Source organism: Rattus norvegicus, chromosome 18, assembly GCF_036323735.1.
Source record: "Rattus norvegicus strain BN/NHsdMcwi chromosome 18, GRCr8, whole genome shotgun sequence".
NCBI classification, from domain to species: Eukaryota; Metazoa; Chordata; class Mammalia; order Rodentia; family Muridae; genus Rattus; species Rattus norvegicus.
Window position 1 is genome coordinate 61,656,523 of NC_086036.1, and position 22,833 is coordinate 61,679,355.

A 22,833-nucleotide genomic window follows, 5' to 3' on the forward strand; every position below is an offset into this window, starting at 1 on the left:
GTGTCCACTCACGTCTTCTGAGTCCCTTCCTTGCGGGCTGAACACAAAGCAGTCTCGAACAGAGCTGACACCATCGTTGCCCAAGTAGGATGTGACTCTAACCACATGGTTCTGCTTTCAGCGGCAGAAGGTCTGTGGGCTGGGGTATTCAGAGTAAGAGCTGAGGTGAAAGAGGGGCCTGCGTGCCTCCAGGCCTGCAAGAGACACACAGACGGTAAGATGTCCTCGGTCACAGAGGAGCTGTCCTTTTTGTGCACCAGTGTTTGGACTGTGCACCAAGGTTTTTCCTCGGCGTTGTAAGGAAACCATCATTTACAAGGTTCGTGTCGGCTCATTTCGTGTCGCCGTGACCAACATTCTCGACAGAAACAGCCTAGAGAGAAAAGTCTTACGAGGGCTCGTGTTTTCAGATGCTCTCTGTCCAGCATGGAGGGCAAGGCATGTTGCAGTTCACAGTGGTGAGAATGAGGAGTAAGACTGCTTTTGAGAAGTGGACTGTGAGGAAGAAGAAATAGGCCACACCCAGGACCAGGCCTGACCTTCAAAAGTCACCCAGCCCTCAGCTCTTAATGGCTACACAGTCTTGAACATAGTGCCACTGGAGCAAGCATTCAAAACACAAGTGAGGTTCTAAAATAAAGGACCTTCCTCCAGCACTTAATCTGGAGGGGAAAGGGTTTACTGCTCCTCTGTGGGTGTAGAAGGCATTAGACCTGACCATTTCTTGGACAAGTCATTCGCTCACCAAGTGTGCCTAGCAACCTGTGATCCAGAGCTCTCCAGATTCACAGAGAAGTAAGACCGCGGCCCTGACAAGCACAGTGCTGGAGAGGAGGACAGCCTATGTGTGCTCAGGGCCAAATGGCAGCTTGCAGCCAGCCTGGGGATGGGCTGCAGAGACTGGGAACCTTGGAGAGGTGGAGTTCCACTATGGATTCCTCTCTCTCTCTCTCTCTCTCTCTCTCTCTCTCTCTCTCTCTCTCTCCCTCTCACTCTCTCTCTCTCTCTCTCTCTCTCTCTCTCTCTCTGTGTCTATATGTGTGTGTGTGTGTGTGTGTGTGTATGTGTGTGTGTGTGTGTGTGTCTATCTGCCACCCCATCCCTTCTTCTTCCTTTCGGTTATCCCTGGGATCCCTCCCTCAGGATAGTATTACTGTATTTCTTTGGCTACTAAAAACAATCTTAAAATCAGCATTTTCCTCCCTAGAGCCAGACACATGCACAAAAATACATTTTAAGTCCAAGAAAACCGCCATGCAATGTGTTGTGTGTGATCACTCAAGAAAGGCACAAATGTAGCATCCTGCCAGGAACTCAGACCAGAGACTTTTATCAGCATCATGTTCACAGGGAGCAATCAAGCCCCAGACAGTGAAGCAGTTCACCAGCCCTTGGTGAGAAACAGGGCTTCACCTAGTCTAGGCACAACCACAGGATCGGCCTGGCAGCCAAACCGTAGGCAACAACATCCTACAAGCTTCTATTTATTGTCGCATCGGTGTGGTGCGTGCCCCCTTAACATTGATGGAATTGTGCGGGGAGGGTGACCAGTCTTCAGAAGTGAGAACAGAAGGGGCAGAGGGAAAGTGAACAATTCTACCGAAGCCTTGCATGTGTGAAGTAGCTAAGGGACACTGAACACTGAGTTAATTGCTGGTGAGGGAAATTCGCAGGAGAGTGGTCCCCCCCCCTTTCTTTTTTCTTTTTCTTTTTTTCTTTGCTGTTTCTTGGAAGCAGTAAGTCTGCCAGAGGGGCCAGTGCTTAATCCAGCAAGCCTTAGCTCTATACACGCAGAGCGCACCCTCCTCCTGCGTTATCCTGCATCTGGCAGAACAAGCGAGGCTGCTGCTGCTGCTTGGGGATTGCCAGGGGCAAAGGGGGGTTCGTGATACCTCGTTGGAGAAGACGTCTAGGATGGTAGAAAGTAGTCCGATGGGACTAGGAGAGAAAGGGCGCTGGGTCAAGGTACACTCAGCCTTTCATCACTCGCTGTAGATGGATGGTTTCCCGGCCAGGCATCTGGGAGCACGGCTCGCTATAGGGAGACGTCAGTGTGCTCAGGTCCGGGGTGGAAGAGCCCCCGGCCCCTCCCGCGCAGGCTTGCTTTATATAAAGTCCGGGGCCGCGTGGAGTCGAAGCGGCAGTGGCAGAGCTCCTGAGAACTGTCCTCCTGTCACTGCTCTGTCGGGACAACGCACTCTCAGCCTAGTGGAGCGCTCTGAGGGCTTCCCTCCAGGACCATGCGCGGCTCCGAGCTCTCGCTCTTGCTGTTGGCTCTGGTCCTCTGCCAGGCTCCCCGGGGGCCAGCTGCCCCGGTGTCGACAGGCGCAGGTGGAGGCACAGTCCTGGCCAAGATGTATCCGCGCGGCAGCCACTGGGCTGTAGGTAAGTGTCCCTGGGCTCTTCTCCTCAGAGGGTCTCACTAGCTAGAGGGAGCCCCATCTCTCCTCATCTCAGCGTTTTGCTTGGGAGTTTGGCTTGGCTCCTTTCTTTCTACTGAAACACTTACCGAGATCTCCCTAAACTCCATCTCACCTTCTCTTGTTTTTGGGAAACCTGTTAGACCCCCTTACTGATGGCAGACTGATCTCTAGATTCCTTCCCTCTCACTTAGTACCTGTGAGCATCCCTCTTCAGCAGGGCATCCAGGGCATCTCAAACCCCTCCAGAGCAGCTCATCTTCCCTTAGCACCTGCCTGCTGCCTTCTATTGTTCACCTAGCCGCTCCCCTATCTGGCTTGGGTCTGCTCCCAAATAACTTTAGGAAACGAGGTCCCCTAGTACATCTATCTCTGATCCTAGTCTAACCTGCTGGACTGGACCCTTGTGCGCTGGAATCCAGATTGTAGTGGTGCACAGAGCAGGACCACAGGGTGTAGGGCCCTGAATACAGTGCTCCCCACTCTCTCCCCTTTCGTTCAGATACTCAGCAATGCTCTTCCCTGGCCTCCATGCCACCCCTGCTGACCCTCACGCCTGGCCTTGGCAGATTTCAGGGATCACGTCTGCTCTCTAAGCTTACCTGTCCCCTGCTGCCCAAGCCCCCAGGCTTTCGTCCATCTCTGAGATCCACAACATCACCCTCAACCTCCCTTCTTTCTGACTTCTGCCAACAAGTCCTGTTTTCCAGGCTTCTGGGCTTCTGGGCTCCAGCCCAGGTGGAGAGGACTGTTACACAGTAGGTAGAAGGTGAGGAGTGAGGCTGAGTCTGGGCTTCGAGGAACATGGGCTTAGAGCTTCCTTGAAACTGGGAGGCCAGAGCAGGCAGTGGCTTGGCACTCATCCATCCTCCCAGCATCACCTGGAGCTCTGAGTGTCAAAGCTCCCAGCATCACCTCCAGGCATTCTGCCTCCCCACGCAGGCAAGCACAGCCTCCAAGAACGCAGAGTCCAAGGTCTTCTGAGCTTTTGCAAAGGCGGTCAACTCTGACTATCTCAAATTTCCTGGGAAACTAGTGCTTTCCCTAAAGAGCTTGAAGGTGCGTGCGTGCATGTGTGCGTGTGTGCGTGTGTGCGTGCGTGTGTGTGTGTGTGTGTGTGTGTGTGTTTCCTTAGTCAGATATGTAGAAGCAAGGAACAGTATGTTGGAAAGGAAATTACTCCACCAAGTCTCAGATTCTAGGGGAAGGACTGAGACTGGAAACTCTGCCTCTGGACTTCCGTGTTGTATTTTGCCAGAGAGGCCAAGAGGCTTGCCGTCCTGTAGTTTCCGGATGTCTTGTCCCAGGGATGAAAGAAGTTGTGGCCTCTGGGGGGACACTAGGATTCTAGGAGACAGGACAGAGAGTAAAGGGTAGGTTGGCACAGGAGAAGCAGAGAAAAGGTGTTGAAGAACCCAGAGTTAGAGCCCGTAATTTTTAAAAGGGTATTATTAGAGTCTAGATTAAAAGGCCACTGTCTGAATCAGCCAGCAGTCAGTGGGCAGGGAGGAAGAACTGATACTCCAAACTCCATCGTTCCCCTCTCCTCTCTGTCCTCACACAAGGAGAGCTCATGGCCTATAGGTCAACCCCTGAAGACCAAAAACACAACAGAGATGGGTGGGAACCTAGTGTCAGACCTGTGGTCTAAGCCAAGCTGAAGCTGACACACTGTAGTCAGGGGGCACACGTGTCCTGGGATACTTAGGGGACTTCCCCTAAACACCCTCCATAGTGGTCCCACAGACATCATGTCAAATGTATGCACTCTTCTTAGCTTAATACTACTAACTCTGTGTGTGTGTGTGTGTGTGTGTGTGTGTGTGTGTGTAACTCAGGGCTTGTACACACAAGCAAGCCCTCTGTACTGAGTTACAATTCCATCCCCCACTGCCTAAGGTCCCCAACTTGCCCTCCAACTTGCTATGCAGGCTCCTCAGGCCTTACACTTGTGTTTGAAAACCAAACCAAACCCAGCAACAAGAAGTATGTTTTGGATAGGTGCTATATCACCCAGGGTGAATGATGTGAGATTTAATTGTATTTGAATTTAATTTACTTATTCATATTTAATTTAACTTAAAACACCCTAAAAGAATCCCCACTCTCTCCAGTTCCCAAAGCACACAGCTCACAGCTGCTTTTGTTCTGTTTTGTTTGAACTTCGGTGACACAAGGAATGAACCCGTACTAGCAAATGCTCTATGAGTTACGTCACCCAATGCTAGCCCTTTTTGGAGACAGGGTCTGATGAGGTAGCCCAGGCTAGCTTTGAACTTGTGATCCTCCTGACGCAGTTCTTATAGTGCTGGGATCCCACGCATTAGCCTTCACTCTCAGCCTAGTTATACCCTAGGCCTAAACCTCTGCTGTGTCCATAAGAAGACTGTCAGTACAGCTTTCTCCCAGAGCCACGCTTTTCCAGCTCAGAGAAGCAATGGAAAATGACTCCGTAGCCTGAAAACGGTCCACACTTTTGTGGGGCTTCACGTTCATGGAACGTTTTGCGTGTATCATGAAAATAGATGTCAACACAAAAGCTAGCGACTGTTCTCTGTGCTTCCCCCGAAGACTCCTAGCTGTGGTTTTCACTCTGATGTGGAGCAGGACTTGGAAAACTGAACTAGATGACACCTCGGGATGCAGAGCAGATCGGTAGCCATTGCAGGGCTCCAACAAAGACTGAAATTTTCAGAGTGCGCTTATAAAGACTTTTTTCCACCTTCCATTTCCGTGCGTGTGCATGTACATGCACGTGCATGCTTGTGTGCATGTGTCTGCGATGCCCTGGGGTGTGTGTGTATGTTTGCATGTGTGTGTAGGGGAGTGGGGTGCCTTGATTATTCCTTCCCTTTCTCCACTGAGGCAGGGTCTCTCAGTGAGATCCAGAGCTCAGAGATGTGGCTAGTCTAGCTAGCCAGCCTGCCCGCATCTCCTGAAGCTGGAGTGATTGGCAGGCCACCAGGCCCACTCATCAGTTACATGGGTTCTGAGGATCTGGACTCTGGTCCTCACACTTGCACTGATGAGTGGTTTGACCACTGGGCCATCTCCTCTGCTCCGTAAATACTATTTCTTGGAAGCACACAATACTGTATATCTTAATGGGTATTTTCTCAAATTAGGATAGTTTTCTAGCTTCTACTCTGAAGAAATTAATTCACATTTCAAACCTGCCCTTTAGTGGAATGTCACACAATTTAAAGGGACAAAAGCTTCTCTTTTTCCCCATTAAGAGCACAGTTTCATTGTTACTTCTTAAATGCGTTTGTCCTTTCTCTTTATTGAGATGTCCATTATTTTAATACGTATGTGTGACAGATGATGATAGGAGATGAAGAGGAAGTGGGTATCCTGTCCATGTTGCCATGGAGACGATCATTTGGTTGACAGTCGCGAGCTCAGAAATGAAATAGGACCCAGGGAATGTGTGCTTCCCTGGGATGTTATAGATGGCGCACTTCCTGTAATAACGGGTCTGTGTGCCCAGAAGTGGGCAGTCAAAGAGCACACTGCCAACAGGCAAGTACTGGCCTTCAGTCTAGTGTTGCCGGGATCTACGTTAGATCAATAATGAGATGGGCAGCGGATCTATTTTGCCATTCGAGCAAAGTGCACAAATGTAGCCAGTCCAGCACGGCAAGATGAAGATCTTCACACAAACACCTCCGTCACCCCACTGCTTTATTGGCGATGACTCCTTCCTCATTTTCAACATCTTAACTAGATGACAGGGAATCAGAGATTCCAAGAGTGACTGAGGTAATTACCGTGAGCATCAGGGTTCCAATGCTGTCTTCCAGCCACCACGATTTCAATTTCCTCCACGTAACTAGCGCTGATGACGCATCGGCTTTCCTGGGAAGCTGTCTAATGTACTCGCCGTGAGGGCCGAATGCATGGCAATGTAGTGGACAGCTGGACACCAGGTTGACCCAGCAGGTGACAGAAACAATGTAAGAGACTAATCCATCCTTTGGGTCGGTGTCCTTAACAAGATCTTTGAGCAGTGTGAAGTCCCTTCTAAGTGGGACTTGAGCGGCGAGCTCACTCAAAATCTCACTCGAAGACTGCCTGGTATTAACGATTACTTTTTCAAGTCACATGATATCATGGAATACTGATATGTGCTCCTTGCTCACTCAAAATCTCTTTTGAATCCTGCCTGTTAGCAGAATTAATTTTTTCAAGTCACATGATATCTGATTCCCTGATATAAGGTCCTTTGCTCCTCTTTAGAATGTGAGCTATTCATAAATCATGTTTTTATTCCCAGATCCCAGGGTGATACTCCACAGCTTTTGGGAATTTACAAGATACTCCAAACAGTGTGATGTAGTAGAAACTGGACTCTAGCCTCGTTTTAGCTCTATAACCTTTGCTTATGACTCGGAGGTTTCCACACATCTCACCCTACTCTGGGGTCAATCAAGCGGAAGAATTCACATGTGAGCATTCTGCAAACGGCCAATTGCAGCTCACGTGCCAGTCATAAAGAGGGCGGGCAATGCTGCTGAAAGGGTCTCTTTCCATTTCAAGCCATAGACAACCATTCGAGTTTTATTCCTGCTGCGTTTCCCTTGGCTGTGACCAATGCCAGTTAGTGTGGGAATCACGAGACTTTTGTTTTTCTGTCCATGTTAACTCAAAAGCACCACAGGCTTATTAACAGCAGACAAGTCTGTGTCAGCGAAACTGGGAGCACAGAAATAACGTGTGTCCACTCGAAGGATGAAAGTGTTCAGAACTGGAACCTGGCTGGGTGTGGTGGCGCTCCCCTTTAATCCCAGCAAGCAGAGGGAGGCAGATCTCAGTGAGTTTGAGAGTAGCTGGGACTACCTGGTGAGACCCAGTCTCAAAAATAAACAAACCCAAAATATGTAGACTGGGGGTCTGCACTTGCCACCAAGCTGGATGAACTAAGTTCAAAACTTGGAACCCGCATGGTAGAAGAAGAAAACCAACCCCCTCAAGTTACTCTCTGACCTGCATTGACGTGCACTATGACACCACACACATGCACACACATGTACACACATGAACACACATGAACACACACATGCACACACACATGCACAAACACACACATGCACACATGCATGCACATCATGCACTCACATGTACACAGACACACATGCACACACATACTCATATGCACACATATACATACACACTTACATTGCACACACACATACATACACACATACATATGCACACATGCTCACACATATGTATACATGCATACACACATACACAAGTACATGCATGTACATGCACAAACACACATGCACACACATGCACATACATGCACACACATACACACACATGCACACACATATACACATGCATACACACACTCATGCACATGCACACATAGTTAAAAAAAAAAGAAAGAATGCAGAACTGGGGTTGGTCACCCACTTCTTAAATATGTGAATTTAGAACTTTGGCCTCCTTCATAGGAATAACTAATTAATTTATAAGGCAGACACATATGCTTAGAACTACTGAGATATTCTTGGAGACCCAAAAGGAACCCCTGAATTGATGTGGCTGCTGAATATCAGTCAGAACTTGTTTTTCAACCAGTTTTTCATTACACCCTTAACCTACCATCAATTCCAGGAGAGTTTTCTAGATTCAATTTCAGCTAAAATTCAGAGAAAGTTTAAATGAAAGATTCCCTTGGTACAATTGCATTACAGATAAGAGAAAGGCAACATTAAAAAAAAAGGATCACACAAAGGAATACATCAAGACTTTTATTTTCAACAGAAACTTGAAATTGGTGGTGGGAGATGCTGGGATTCTGCCTTTCAGTTGGACTCGCAGAATTGATAGGGCATTTACGCTCGGAAGCTTTCTTAGATGTGATTTGCCCTGCCCCGTTTCTTTCATAGTTGATAACACTGAGGCCTGGGGTGGTACAGCACTTGTCTGAGGTCACCCCACTAGTGAGTAGAGGTTAGTAGCGAAACCCGGGGCTCCTGGGTTACACACAATTCTGAATTTGAATCAGTTTACTATGCCGTTTGAACTGATAGTAAAGTCCATGTGTTGTGCATAGACTAAGTGTTAATAGTAAGATAACACTGTGTAATCTGCATTTACTGGGACTGCCCAGGTGCCCATTTCAGTTGCTCTTTCTGCTCCCCTCAGTTGGGTTTGTGGCACCCTGGCTTGTTCTGTGTTCCCAGGACACTTAATGGGGAAGAAGAGCACAGATGAGTTGCCGCCCCTGTATGCAGCTGACAGAGATGGCCTGAAGGAGCAACTGAGGGGATACATCCGCTGGGAAGAAGCTGCAAGGAATTTGCTTGGCCTCCTCGAAGCCGCGGGGAACAGAAGCCACCAGCCACCTCAGGATCAGCCTCTGGGCAGTCTCCAGCCTACTTGGGATCCAGAGGATGGCAGCTACTTCAGTGATGCTCAAAATGCTAAGGTAAAACAAACGGGCTTCAGATGAGGGGTGGGAGGTATTGAGGGAGAGTTCAGGGGGCAGGGGTGTTGATCAGGGGAACAGAAACTGCTCATTACGTATATTGGCTACCTTTCCCATTGCTGAACAGAATGTCTGACCAAAAGCAACTGAAGAAAATGTGGATTTACTGTGGCTCACAGTCTGAAGGCACAGCTCACCTCACTGAGGAAGGTGTGATAGCAGAACGTGAGGTGGTGCCCATGCGTGTCATAGGGAGATAAATGTTGGTGCTCTAGTCCATTTCTCTTCCCATTTCAGTCCATCCAGGACCTCAGCTCAAGGAGTGGTGTCACCCACGTTCAGGGTTAAACTCTTTGGAAAATAGCCTTACTGACACGTCCAGAGGCGCGTCCCCTAAGTGATTCTAATTTCAGTCAAGTTGACAATGTGGATTAACCATGGCATGAAGATATTCCATCGTTCTGCTAGGCCAACATCCATGTATGCTAAGCAGACTGTCATTCTAGGCTACCTGTTCTTTTGATATGATAGCCTAAGTTCCAAAGTTCAGTGCAGAAATTTCATTAGTCATCCTGCTCATTTGAAGCAGTAATTATGGTCTTCATGAGAATTTCTGGAGCCCCTGCTGGCCTCTAACTGGAGATTGTCCTGCTAAGCCTCTCCAGTGCTTAGGATTATCGGTGTGTGCCACCACGACTGACTTCTTACCGGGATATTTTGATAGTGAGCCCACAGACAGTATTTGAATAAATTCTTGTGGGCTTACAGATGTGTTAGTTTTTGATATGCGCTAGAGGAAGAAAGGACCTATTTACAGATGTCTTGTTTTCAGAGGAGAGCACCCTTTTTCATCTACAAAGTTGTGATTTTTATTTATTCCAAGATTGAATAACTCAAGTTGCATTCCGATATTCAAAAAATCAGTGAGTATATCAGAGGACAACGGACTTATTGGTATATAGTAACACCAAAGTGGTAATGGTGAGATACAAAGATAACACATAAGTGAGACTGGATTTTATAGGAAACAGGGCAGCTGAAAGTGAGGTAATTATCACTAATTTTTAACACACAACACACGTCCAGGAAAAGGAAAGAATAAATAAAGATGGTAGGATGGAGGCATCCATTCTTCCCGGGTACCCTGAGGTGAACCACTTTGCTCTATCGTGCCCTTTCGTGATGGACAGAAGCCTTTGAAACCATGGGACAAAGTCAACGTTACCTTCTTTAAAAGGTAATAATGTGTGGCTGGAGGGATGGCATAGTGATTAAGAGTACACACTGCTCTTGCCAAGGACCCAAGTTCAGTCCTCAGCACCCACGTCAGGCAGCTTGCGCTAGCCCATAACTCAGCTCAGGGGGTGTCCTCTGAGACCTTCGCTCATGTGCCCAAACCCATACACTGTGATCCACCTGGTAGGATAGGTAAGTTACCTCAGGTGAACACCCTGTCAGGAGGGAGCCTCTGTTACTCTATATACTGTTTATCTGATGCTGGGAACCAACCCAGGGCCTCACACGTGCTAAAAGCACGCTCTGCTACTCAGTGGAGCTCCAGCCCCTGCATTTTGAGGGTGGGGAAACTGACTCACACCACTTATCATTGATGGTACCAAAGCAATAGCCTGAGCCCCATTCGCCTGGGACAGTATTGCCCTTCAGGTCCTCATCATCCAGGGACTGGTACCCAGTCATCTTAACACGTGGGACACGGGATGGAGAGGGTGGCCTTGCCTTGCTCTGTTCCTGGAGATGGATAATACTGCTTGTCATTCACCGAGCTCAGAGACGCCCCCCACCCCAACCCCACTTCTCTCTTCCATGTTGGTTAGGTCGTTGACGGCCCTTACAGAGGGTTGGGACTAGCCTTTTTGGAGGGATGCTTTCTGTTTGACTCCCCCCTCCCCCCTGCCCCATCCTTGGGGATTTTTTGATGTTGAATGCAAAGTAAAAGCTCCTTTCTTGCACGAAACTCTCAGAGAGAAAGCCTTCAGTAGCTTCTATTCAGAAGAAAAATCTAGATCAAATCAGTCAATGAAGAAATCAATACCAATGGTACTCAAAGCACTGGGTGAATCTCTTGCTGTAAGTGGATTGTGGGTGTTAGGTGGTCAGGTTCCTTCTCTGTCAAAGGACTGCTTGCTCTGAGGGTACTGTGAACTTGTAAGTGGCTTCTTAGACCCAGTTGGCCATCTTTTTTTTTTTTTTTTATCAAATGCTTTTCTAGAGTGGATATTTAATAACCGTGTAGTTCCCATTTATTTGAAGAATAATTTAAAAATATCACTACCCTTTCGACCTCAAAGATAAACTTCTACAAGCATCAAATGCATTTACCCTTGTAGCTCATTCATAAAAGGACACACACAACTGTGTTATTCACCTCCAGTGCTCAATTTTCTTTAAAAATTAAAGAAAGCTATATTTATATTTTAGGTGTTTTGCCTGCCTATATGCTTATACATTGTTGGTACAAGCCTGATGCTCTTGTAGGTCAGAAGAGGATGTTGGGTCCCCTGGAACTGGAGTTACAGATGGTTGTGAGCCTCCATATGGGTCTTCCGGAAGAGAAGTCAGTGTTCTTAACTGCTGGGCCATCTCTCAGACTCCCACAGTGCTTCCCTTTCCTAAGCAAACAGCAGTATTCAGCTGCAGTCACTTTATCCCCTGAACTTGGCTCTGCCAATCACTGATCTCCTTAAAAACTCATGTCCTTTCTCAAGGGCCCCAAATGTCCCATATTCAGCAGAATATTCAATCAGAGCTTTGAGGGATTATGAGGTCTCTGTGTGGCAATATTATGAGATAGATTGAGGAGGTACTCATGGAAAGTGGCTCCTTTAAAGAGGACAATACATCTAGCACTGTATATGTATATGTATATGTATATGTATATGTATATGTATATGTATATGTATATGTATATGTATATGTATATGTATATGTATATGTATATGTATATGTATATGTATATGTATATGTATATGTATATGTATATGTATATGTATATGTATATGTATATGTATATGTATATGTATATGTATATGTATATGTAGTCCTTGCTTTCTGATCTCTCCTTTTATGTGCTGTTTTCCTTCCCCCAAGTTTAAAGGGCCATCATCCCATTTTCTTCCACCTCAAGTTGAATAATTAACTATTGCACACATCGGTCTTATTCTCTTGGATACACTTTCCAGAACTGTGGAAAACAAGAGTAAAAGTGAGTTTAGTCTTCACAGAGGGCAGAACAGTTTACTGCTTATCTTGCTTTGGACATTTCACCCCAGTGAAAATATGTCACTGTGAAAACTGAAACTGTCTTATAACGATCTTCTTCTTCAAGAGAGAGAGAGTGCCAAGAGAACTGGCCTATTAGAAATCCATGTATCTCCCAGCGTCAGAGAGAAGTTTAATAATCTCACGGAGAACCACTAGAATTAGCTGCAGGAGATTTCAGAGGCTGAAGGACTCTGCTTAAAATTAAAAACTCTCCATGCATGCTCTCCCTGCTCACTGCAGCCGTAAAACACCAAGTCCCGTTGCCAACTCGCCCAGAGCTGTAGTTAGAAGTGAGCATTTCCTTTCTTTTGATGGCAAAGATATTTACTTAATTCAGTGTGGTGTGTGGGCATGTGTACTGGCTGGAACCACTGGATCATAGCAGACAGGTCCCAGAGCTTTGCTAGCAAGAACGGCCAGACTTGTGCAAGTTAATGTTTATCTTTCTTTTACCCATTCCCTTTCCGCTGATCTTTTAATGAGATCCTGAAAATAGTGGAACTCCTATCCCGTGGTTTCTGTAGCATGGATTAGGGTTCAGGTCAGGGCTAGGACCTAAGCCATAATCTTGGACACGGTCATGGAATGTTCTGAGAGTCAAAGAAGGAGTTTATTGTAATGTAGATCCCGGTCATTGCTCTGCCACCATTGTCTTTTCCTTTTATTTGTGGTCATGAACAAAGGGGTTGCAGATGAACTTCCTGAGGCTGTTCTGGAAGGAAATGTAGGTTTATACTTCCCTTTTTATTCTCCTTTTCTCCCCCCCCCCCCAGTCTTGCTATGCACTTCAGGCAGTGGTGATCTACTCTGGTGATCTTCTTCCACCGGCCTCCCATGGAGCTGAGATTACAGACATGCACCGCCGTGCCCACCTTTTGTCTTAATTTTAAAGGGACCCTTCTCATTGATTAAATCACTTAGAGTTTTTCTTAATGTTTGAACATTTTCGGTGATAATGGGCTTTAATTGTCAGCTTGATACCATCTAGAATTACCTGCAAAAGAGTCTCAATGAGAGATTGTCTACATTGGGTTGGCCTGTGGGCACCTCTATGAATGATTATAACGATTAGGCTGATAGATGTGGGAAGACTAAGTCCACTGTGGGTGCATCATCCCCTAGGAAGGGGTTCCTGAACAGTATAAGAGTAGAGGAATCAGGTTGAACACAGGCAAGCAAACATGTGCTTCTCTCTGCTCTGACTGTGGATGTGATATGATTGACTGGTTTCCTACCTTGACTTCTTTCCCACGATGAACAGAAACATGGGATTGTGAGCTAAAATAAAACTTTTCTCCCAAAGTTTGCCTCCCCCCCAGTATAATAGTTTGGTTTTTTGTTGCTTTGAGAAATACCATGATCAAAAGCAACGTGGAAAAGGGAAAGGCAGGGCTTATTTGACTTCCAGGTCACAGTCCATCATTGGGGGAAACCAAGGCAGGAGCCTGGAGTCGAGAATTGATGAAGAGACCATGGAGGAGGCACACAGCTTTACTGGCTTGCTTCCAGGCTCATGGTCAGCAACTTTTCTTACACAGCCCAGCTGTACTTGCCCAGGGCTGCCCCACTACATGAATTAGCAATCAAGAAAACACCCTCCCTGACCTACCCCCACCCCCCGCCCCCGTCATTCTGACAGAGGCACGTCTTAAGCTGAGGGTTCCTCTCCCCAGGTGGGTCAAGTTGACAACCAAGATTAGTCATATCGCACTCAGGATAGTTTATCATAGGAACAGAAAAGAAACCAGAGCGGTTCCCAAGGGAGTTTCATATATAGAAAGCAACAGAAATCAACAATAACTGATAACCCTCCAGTGACCCCAGTAACTTCTGTGCAGGAAGACTGAGACCACCATAGTGTCTCTCTCTCTCTGCTGTACCCCATCCTCAGCTTACTCAACTTTCTTCTCCCCCTGCCCTTTCTACTTGGCTTTCTCTTCCTTGACTTGAGCTAAAATGTTCAACTCAACATTTCGAGGTAGCGGGATGGAGTGGGCTTCCTCCTCATCCTCAGTCGACTTCTTTTATGGCTGTTGGGTCACCTGGCAGGAGAGATGGGGAGATCTAAGGACCGGCAGTCTTGTGGTTGCAGTCTTGTTTCTGAGGGAGGAAGGGGAAGCTAATTGGCTTGTGTGGGAATCCATCCGAAGCCTGGGGCTCATTAGCATCTGCTGCACACAGCTGAGCTACAGAGCAGGTACCATTTGCCTAAGAATAGCACGACTTCCCTTATTAGAAACAAGTGACCAGTCCGGAAGCAGGGGAACTAAATTGCCAGAGAAACTTGGGAAGAGTAATAAACTCTTGTCTGGGTTAAAAATAATAAGATCTAGCTTCTCGCCTCTCTGGGTAAAAGTTGCTGGAAAAGAATAAAGTTTCTAAGATCTGTAAGTATTTTTTTTTCCTTCAATTCTCAGTGAAATTGAGCAGAAGTCACAGGAAGCCAATGACAAGACATTTAGAATTGGGTGGAGACCCAGATGAACTCCTTGAGTTGCGGCTCTGCTATTATTTCCTGGTTCAGTTGCATGTATGATTCAAAAATGAGCTTTGACTGTTGTAGCATAACAGCGTGGGAGGGGGTAGCGTTGTATAGTCCCCCCCTCCCCGTCTCCTTCCCAGTTCTATTCCAATAGTAAATAAAACCTTCAACTTTCTACCATGGTTAAAATACACCCAAGAAATTAGATCAGAAGACAAGATTGGCAGACATAGCACAAGGACCCCACTCCCACCCCCGACCCCAAATCAGAGATGATGAGAGAAGTTATTTCTCAGGAGTATGAATGCTCTAACACTGTGTTTAGAATCTTCTAGAAGACTTGCGAAGGCAGCACACAGGGCTCCTCACCAGAGTTTCCAAGTCAGAAGATTTGGGATTTTACCAGGGAATTTACCTTTCTCCCATGGGATGCTACTGGGCTGCTGGGAATGGGTTTCCTGTTACTGTTAAGATTTCCCCATTGCTTATGTGTGTAACTATTTCTAATGTATTTCTTTAAGTTGGTAGACTCTCTGCTCCAGGTTCTCAAGGGGAAGGAAGGAACTGCCAGCTGAAGGGACCATGACAAGGGCGGCTTCCAAGGAGCAAAACAAAACCCCCCAGAGACTGCCTTCTGCAAACATTGATTCTACTGGACCATCAACAAGATTCCCTTTGTGCAATTTACGTAACTATTCTCATGTCACTCAACTGCAACTAAACTCGTGATTTTTGAGCAGCATCTTCTGGTTTGAACCTGTTTCTGTGAACAACTACCTAGGAAGAGCTTTCCAGTGAACGCTTTTTCCAGCTAGGCTTTTTTGCTGATTGGATTTGGGGCTCCAATCTGCTACCATTCACAATAAAAAGCTTCAGTAATCACACTGTCCAAAGGGCAACTTGTCCTCCTCATTTCAACTCCAATTGAATAGATAGCATGTCAGAAAACGCCTTGACAACATACTTTTGTGGTCACTGATTAAGGCAGGAGGAATCACCGGCTGGCACCTTTGAGGGTTACTTAGTGAGAACCTGTGGAAAGTTGTCATCAGATGGGCTGGGCGGGAGAGGGAGACTGGATTCCCGGCCTCATCTGCAGTCTTTACCCTGTTCAATCATGCTGTTGCTAGTGTCTTGATATATTCCCCAGGAGGGTCCCATGAACCGAAAAACCCTGCTTTAACAGATGAGGAGACGAAGGATCACAGAGGTCAGGTGACTTTCTCAAGGTCACGTGGTAGACAGAACTGGAATCCAAACACACCTGGGTCACTCCCTCTTAAACCTCCTTTCAACAGGCGTAGCAAACAATACTGTTTGTTTTTGTTTTTGTATTTGTTTGTTTGTTTGTTTGTTTGCTTTGAGAGGAGGAGTACTTCACCCGGTCAGATCCACTCAGCCTCCCTTTAAAAAGGAAAAAATAAATAAATAAATAAAAGAATTCAGGAGATTTTCTGTTTTCGAAGAATGTGGCCTGGCTGTCCATGCACCCTCCCCAGCCCCATTTTTATCATGACATTTGCACATGAACAGATTTTGAAACTTGTTGCCATATGGTTCAGACTTTCTTCGTTTAGGGAAAAAAATCGCATCTGAGATCTTAAAAAAAAAAATTCTCTCGCTTCCGTTTCATCAGAGAAACATTAAAGGGGTGACGTGATCTAGTATCTTTTAAAACCTTGTTGATTCAAAACTTATCCAAACTGAGACCTGGTAAGAAACAGCTTTTCTGTGTCTTGTCTGTTGAAGCGCCCCTACTTGCCGCCTTTGGGCTATTTGTGGGCCTGTTCCTCAAGAATTCAATCACAGGGCTGGGGAGAAGGCTCCGCGGGTAAGGATGCTTGTGGCACAAGCACAAAGACCTGCGTTTTGTCTACAGTACTACATAAAAAACTAGGCATAGTGGTACCCACACCTATAACCTCATCACTGTGGAAGGAGGAATCGGGAGGATTGCTGAGGTTTGCTGACTGCCAGCTTAGCTCGGGTTCCGTGAGAGACCCTGTCTTAAGGGAACAATCCTCCTCTGGCCTCTGAGAGTGCACTCCTACACTTATACGCTCCCCCTCCCGCCCCTGCTCACACACGCACACCCCATCCCCACCTACAAACGAACTGGATGATGAGTTGTGCCAGATAAAGGACCTAGATAAACTAGTTAAGGACCGTAAACTTGGAAGGCCTCATCTTCCAATAGGAAGAAGAAAATAGGAAAAAGACTCTTGCAGACCCTAACCAGGCTTTCCCTAACTGCCGCATTGCAGACAGGCAAGGAGCCGATGGTTGAGTGACCCTAGTGAGACTGCCACTTGTTTGCTAGTCTCCTGACAACAGCTGGACATCCCGTGCTGGTAGAAGTCACTTTTCTTCTTAGGTTCGCACCTGGAACCCTGAAAGCCTCTTTCTCTAGAGCTCACCCACAAATCCATCATAACTGAATGTGTCTGATTGGTGAGATCCTAAGCACATGACAGTTTCTAGCTGAAAGGGCAGATGGGAAGTGTAGTTTTCAGGCTTCTACTTCGAGACTGCTGTTAGAATCCTGGGATCCCACCAAACAAGGAAAGACTGATCCAAAGATGTGGTCAGTCACACATAACAGACGTCTCTCTCCCTCCTTTCCAAAAAATTTCTCGCTTCTGCACTCTTATACCTAAGACCTATTAGACTAGACTCCAGCTTGGAGTTCCAGGAAAGTATGGTGTGGGGTGGGGGTGGGGGTGGGGGTGGGGATGGGGGTGGGGGGTCGCTCACAACTGTGTACAGCGTACAGAGCAGCTTTGTACACAGAAAGACCATTGTGTCTAACAGGATGATCAAGAGGATGCGTCTGAAAGGGAAGAAAACAACACAGCGTTCAGATTTGTTTTCCTGTGTGTGAACTGTAGAGTGAATTGCTCTGGGTAATCGGTCAATCTTCGCTTGGATTAGAGGCTCATACACTATTAAATAGGACTCGCAGGCAGCGCGGTAAATTTGCAACGTCGAAAACGCCCCCTTTCAGTTCACACTGGGGCTGCTCCAACATCAGGGACAGGGAGTAATCCAAACAGGGGGTGGGAATTCTTTCACTCCTTCCAACTAGACTCACAGGACGTCAGCAGTCATGGACTACGGTCAAATTCCCCTTCCCCAATACGGCACAGTGTGGAGGCTTCTGCTTGTATCTTCCGACTAATCGAATTAAATGAAAATCAGTTAAATTTCTCTCCACTTGCCCCCACTTTCCTTCCTACTGCACTTGTCCACAAATATTGTATGGCACGTGGCCTGTTGGAAAAACGCAGATTATCACCGTGAACCATGAGGGATCTGAGAGGCCATTGATCAACGTCCAAGGAAGTGTCATAGTCTGAAGGGACCGCTCATAGCTTTCTGAAACACAGAGACAGTAATTCTTTCTGATGCTGTCAGCATGCCTTGCTTTTCCTGAGCGCAGTCTGATTGCGTGGTTAAATATAAAAATCTTTCCAGTTGAAGTTGGGGAAAGTGTTTCAGTCAGCTTGTCATGCAATCATGAGGTCCCCAGCACCCATGAAGGGAGAGGCAGAGACTGGTGGATCTTGGGAACTTATGAGCCAGCCGGCGTACCCAAATGAGCAAGCTTCAGACTCCACGTGGAAAACCTTGCATCAAAACATAAGGTGCACAGCAATTGAGGAAGAGACCTGATGTCCATCACCCCTGGCTACCACATGCTCGCAGGCATATATGCACACATAGGCATTGACACGCACACACACACACACACACACACACACACACAACAACAACAACAACAACAAAAACCATCATCATCATCTCAGTTTTATATTTTTATTTCATAAAAGGGATCTTGTTTAATGCCTTATGCTTCTGATTAACAAGGAAAGGTCTTCTCTGAAATTGGTGGTAATTTGCTTGTCAGTTATGACTATACAGTAGAGATTGTTCTTAAATGGTATAACAAAACTAAACCAAGCAATATCTGGGCTTAAAGAGGATGGGAGTTGAGGGCTGGAGAGATGTGTCATTAGTTAAGAGCAGTGGCTCCCCCTCCAGAAGACCAGGGTTTGAGTCCTGCCACCCACATTGCATCTTATAACCATCTGTATCTCCAGTTATGGGGGCCTCTTCTGGTCTCCACGGGCACTTCATGCATTCGATGTACACATATGCAAACACAACACCCATACACATGAAAGAAATAAAGCTTAAAAATGAAAAAATAATTGTTTACAGGAGTTTTTTTTTAGGAGTATTGTCTTAGTCAGGGTTTCTATTCACAAACATCATGACCAAGAAGCAAGTAGGGGAGGAAAGGGTTTATTCAGCTTACACTTTCCACATTGCTGTTCATCACCCAAGGAAGTCAGGACTGGAACTCAAGCAGGTCAGGAAGCAGGAGCTGATGCAGAGTCCATGGAGGGATGTTACTTACTGGCTTGCTTCCCCTGGCTTGCTCAGCTTGCTCTCTTATAGAACCCAAGACCACCAGCCCAGGGATGGCACCACCTACAACGAGCCCTTCCACCTTGATCACTAATTGAGAAAATGCCTTACAGCTGGATCTCATGGAAGCATTTCCTCAAGGGAGACTCCTTTTTCTGTAATAACAGCTTGTGTCAAGTTGACACACAAAACGAGCCAGTGCAGGTATGGTGGTTTAATTTTCTCTTGAACACGCACACACACACACACACACACACACACACACACACACACACACACACACACACACACCTGGAGGCAGGCAGTGGGACCAGCACAGTGATCCCAAGATTCAGGATGCTCCATGATTTTAGTTCCAGCATGGCTGCTATAGCTCTGGTCAACACAACCAACTTTGAAGAAGGGAAACAGAAAGAATGGGTCTGTATTATGAAAGCAAAGCTTTCTCAGAAACCTAGTGATTGTGGTTTTATTGGACTTCTGAGACACGATACTCCTGGTAACCAAAGAAACAGAAATGCCATTTTCTAGAATGAGGCGTTGCTAGTGCATCATAACATCAAAACAAGAAAGAAAGAAAGAAAGAAAGAAAGGAAGGAAGGAAGAAAGAAAGAAAGAAAGAAAGAAAGAAAGAAAGAAAGGAAGAAAGAAAGAAAGAAAAGAGAAAGAAAGGAGAAAGAAAGAAGGAAAGAACCCTAAACAAAAAACCCCAAACAAATAAACAAACAAACAAACAAACACAAAACCTGGTTAGGCAACTAGCATGTACTTCCCATGTCACCTTCTAGGACATTGGATCCTGGGAATGAGCCGAGCTGGAAGATTGTTAAGTGCAGTTGACCAGGAGGCTCTTAGTATGTTTCCGTGTCTACTTTGGTTGCATGTTTCATACTACATGCGGTGTACCAGAAACTCACGGCTCACCGTGAGCTGTCTCCATGGCCTTGCCTTTCCACCCCTGTGTGTTCGTCTTTTAATTTTTCCCCTTCCATTTTTACTTTACGCTCTGGGTCTTTTGCCTGGATGTAAGTCTGTGTACCCTGTGTATTTATTCTGTGTACCCTGTGCATGCAGTACAAGAGGAGGGTGGGAGAGAACTTCGGGTCTCCTGGGACTGGAGTTACAGACAGTTGCCAGTTGCCACCAGAGAGCCATTCTTAACCACTGAACCATCTCTCCAGCCACATATGCAATCTTCAAAAAAAAATTGTATTGCATCTTTTTATTTGCCTGTGTGTATTCCACAGGGTGCAAGGGCAGGAGAGGGGATAACTTGCAATATTGATTTTTTTCTATCGTGTGGGTGTCCAGAGATTGGACTCAGGTCATTGGCTTGGCACCATAAAGCTTTATGGTATGGTAAGTGGTGGGGTTCTCCAGGGATTGGACAGGGTTCCATAGGTCACCTTACCTGCTGCCCCACCTCCCCAACCCTCATCTTAACTTCTGGTATCACGCCCCTTCTAAAAAAGATATTAAGAGCTTTAGTTGAACAACTAAGAAAACAGTATTTTGTGTATCTACCACTGACTTCTCTGTTACAACACCACTTAACCGGCCCTTGGAGTTAGGAGGAAAAATTCTAACCAGTTCTGAGGTAACAGCAACCTGAGGTACAACCAACCAGAGGAGAAAAGTTTTGAGGTCTCGGCTGTTAATACATTATAAATCATGTTTCCTTAGCTCATTCATTAAGATTATCCCAAGAAGGAGCCGTGAACTATTTTCCGCTTACAGTTTCCACACAAGATTATGTTTACGGTTTGGAGAAACAATTCACAGAATGTAATTCCCTAGAAGCTTAAACACAAACCTCCTCCCAGAATAACAGCAAGATAAGGCCGAGGCTTCTGAGAGATTTGCTTAATTCTGAACGTGGCAACAAATCAAACCAGGGCACTGTGCAAAGTTTCTGGTACCGTATGTGGTGGAGTCTCCAAGGGAGTGGACAACAAGCTCCCCTTCCAGGGTCTCCATCATGTAAGATTTAGGCATTGTCTTAGTTAAGAGTTTCCATTGCTATGAAGAGACACCAGGACCAAGGCAACTTTTACAAAGGCAAGCATTTAATTGGGGCTGGCTTACAGTTTCAGAGGTTTAGTCCATTTTCTTCATGGCAGGAAGCAAAGCATCGCACAGGCAGACTTGGTGGTGGAGAAGGACCGGAAAGTTCTAGGTCTTCATCCAAAGGCAGCAGATGGCAACTGTCTTCCAGGCAGCTAGGAGGAGGGTCTCAAAGCTCACTCCCACAGTGACACACTTCCTCCAAGGCCACACCTCCTCATAGCGCCTTTCCCTGGGCCAAACATATCCAGGCATCATCTGCAGAAGTATCTTCTAGGTAGAAATCCATTCTTATCCTAAGGCTACCTCTTCCTGGCAATTCATAAAACAAACAAACAAACAAACAAACAAACACCAAAAACAACAACAAACCTGGCTGAAGATGGCTCGGCACAGCAGTTAAGAGCCCTGGCTCCTCTCCCAGAGGACTTTGGTTCAGTTCCAAGTCCCTTCATTTGTAACTTCACTTCCAGAGGATCTGATGCCCTCCTCTGGCTTCAGCAGGTATTGCAATTTTGGGGTTTTTTTTTTATTTACTTTTTTAAAAGATTTATTTATTTATTTTATGTATGAGTACACTGTCGCTGTCTTCAGACACACCAGAAGAGGGCACCAGATTCCATTACAGATGGCTATGAGCCACCATGTGGTTGCTGGGAATTGAACTCAGGACCTCTGGAAGAACACTCAATGCTCTTAACCCCTGAGCCATCTCTCATGTTTTACACTCAGTGAGCAAAATACTCATAAAATAAACTTAAAAGTCAGACGGTGGTGGTGCATGCCTTTAATCCCAGCACTCAGAAGACAGAGGTCGGTAGATCTCTAAGTCTGAGGCCAGCCTGGTCTACACAGTGAGTTCCAGGACAGCCAGGACTACACAGAGAAACCCCCTCCAGTTCACTTTTTCTCTTTTTTTGTCTTATATATTCTTACTTTATTCAATTTATCTTTGTGTCTTTGAAAGATCTCTTCAACTTCGTTTTAGTTTGAAATACGGTTCAAGGCTGTAGTCCAGCACAGCGGGGACTCACAGCAGTTAGAATTTGTAGCACCTTGCATCCACAGTCAAGAAGTAGAGTGAGGAATCAGATGCCTGAGAATTTACTCTCATGGGAAAACCACACTCCACTTTGTCACGCCCACCTGTCCACACGGAAGCATGAGCTTATGAATATGTATGAGGAAGGTACATTTGCATGCCTCCTCCACTTCCCCTAGGGGTAAGCAAAACGCACTCCGGAGAGGAGTCTGCACTCTGCAGAATGTACTTGCAACGCTGGTTTTGTTTCCCCTGTAATCAGATTCTTTAATTAATGGGAAATAAATGAGCGATCCCACAAATTCTACACGGAAAACAGACAGCCGTGAACCTTCAGAAATTACCATGGCATCATTTAGAACGCTGTTAATCAGTGGTTCTCAACACGGGGGGGTCACGACCCCCAGAGGGTCACAAATCAGATATCCTGCTTATCGGATATTTACATGATGATTTATAACAATAGCAAAGTTACATTTATGAAGCAGCAACAAAAATAATTTTATGGTTGGGTGTCACCACAACACGAGGAGGGACTGAACTAAAGGGTCATAGCAAATTAGGAAGACAGAGAACCCCTGTTGTTAGTAACAAAAAGCTCTTAACTCGATTGGCATAAAAAGAGAAACAAAGTAACTCTTTCATAAAGAATTCAAGAAGAAGGTGGGGA

General features: G+C 46.1%; 1 protein-coding gene across 1 annotated transcript; it reads left to right on the forward strand.

The window, feature by feature from the left end:
- The first annotated feature begins 2,132 nt into the window (after positions 1-2,132).
- On the forward strand, positions 2,133-15,515 carry Grp (gastrin releasing peptide). Its single transcript, NM_133570.5, has 3 exons — positions 2,133-2,385; positions 8,618-8,862; positions 15,148-15,515. The coding sequence occupies exons 1-3, from the start codon at positions 2,241-2,243 to the stop codon at positions 15,199-15,201; spliced, it is 444 nt and encodes a 147-aa protein (NP_598254.2). The 5' UTR covers positions 2,133-2,240; the 3' UTR covers positions 15,202-15,515.
- Positions 15,516-22,833: the final 7,318 nt, after the last annotated feature.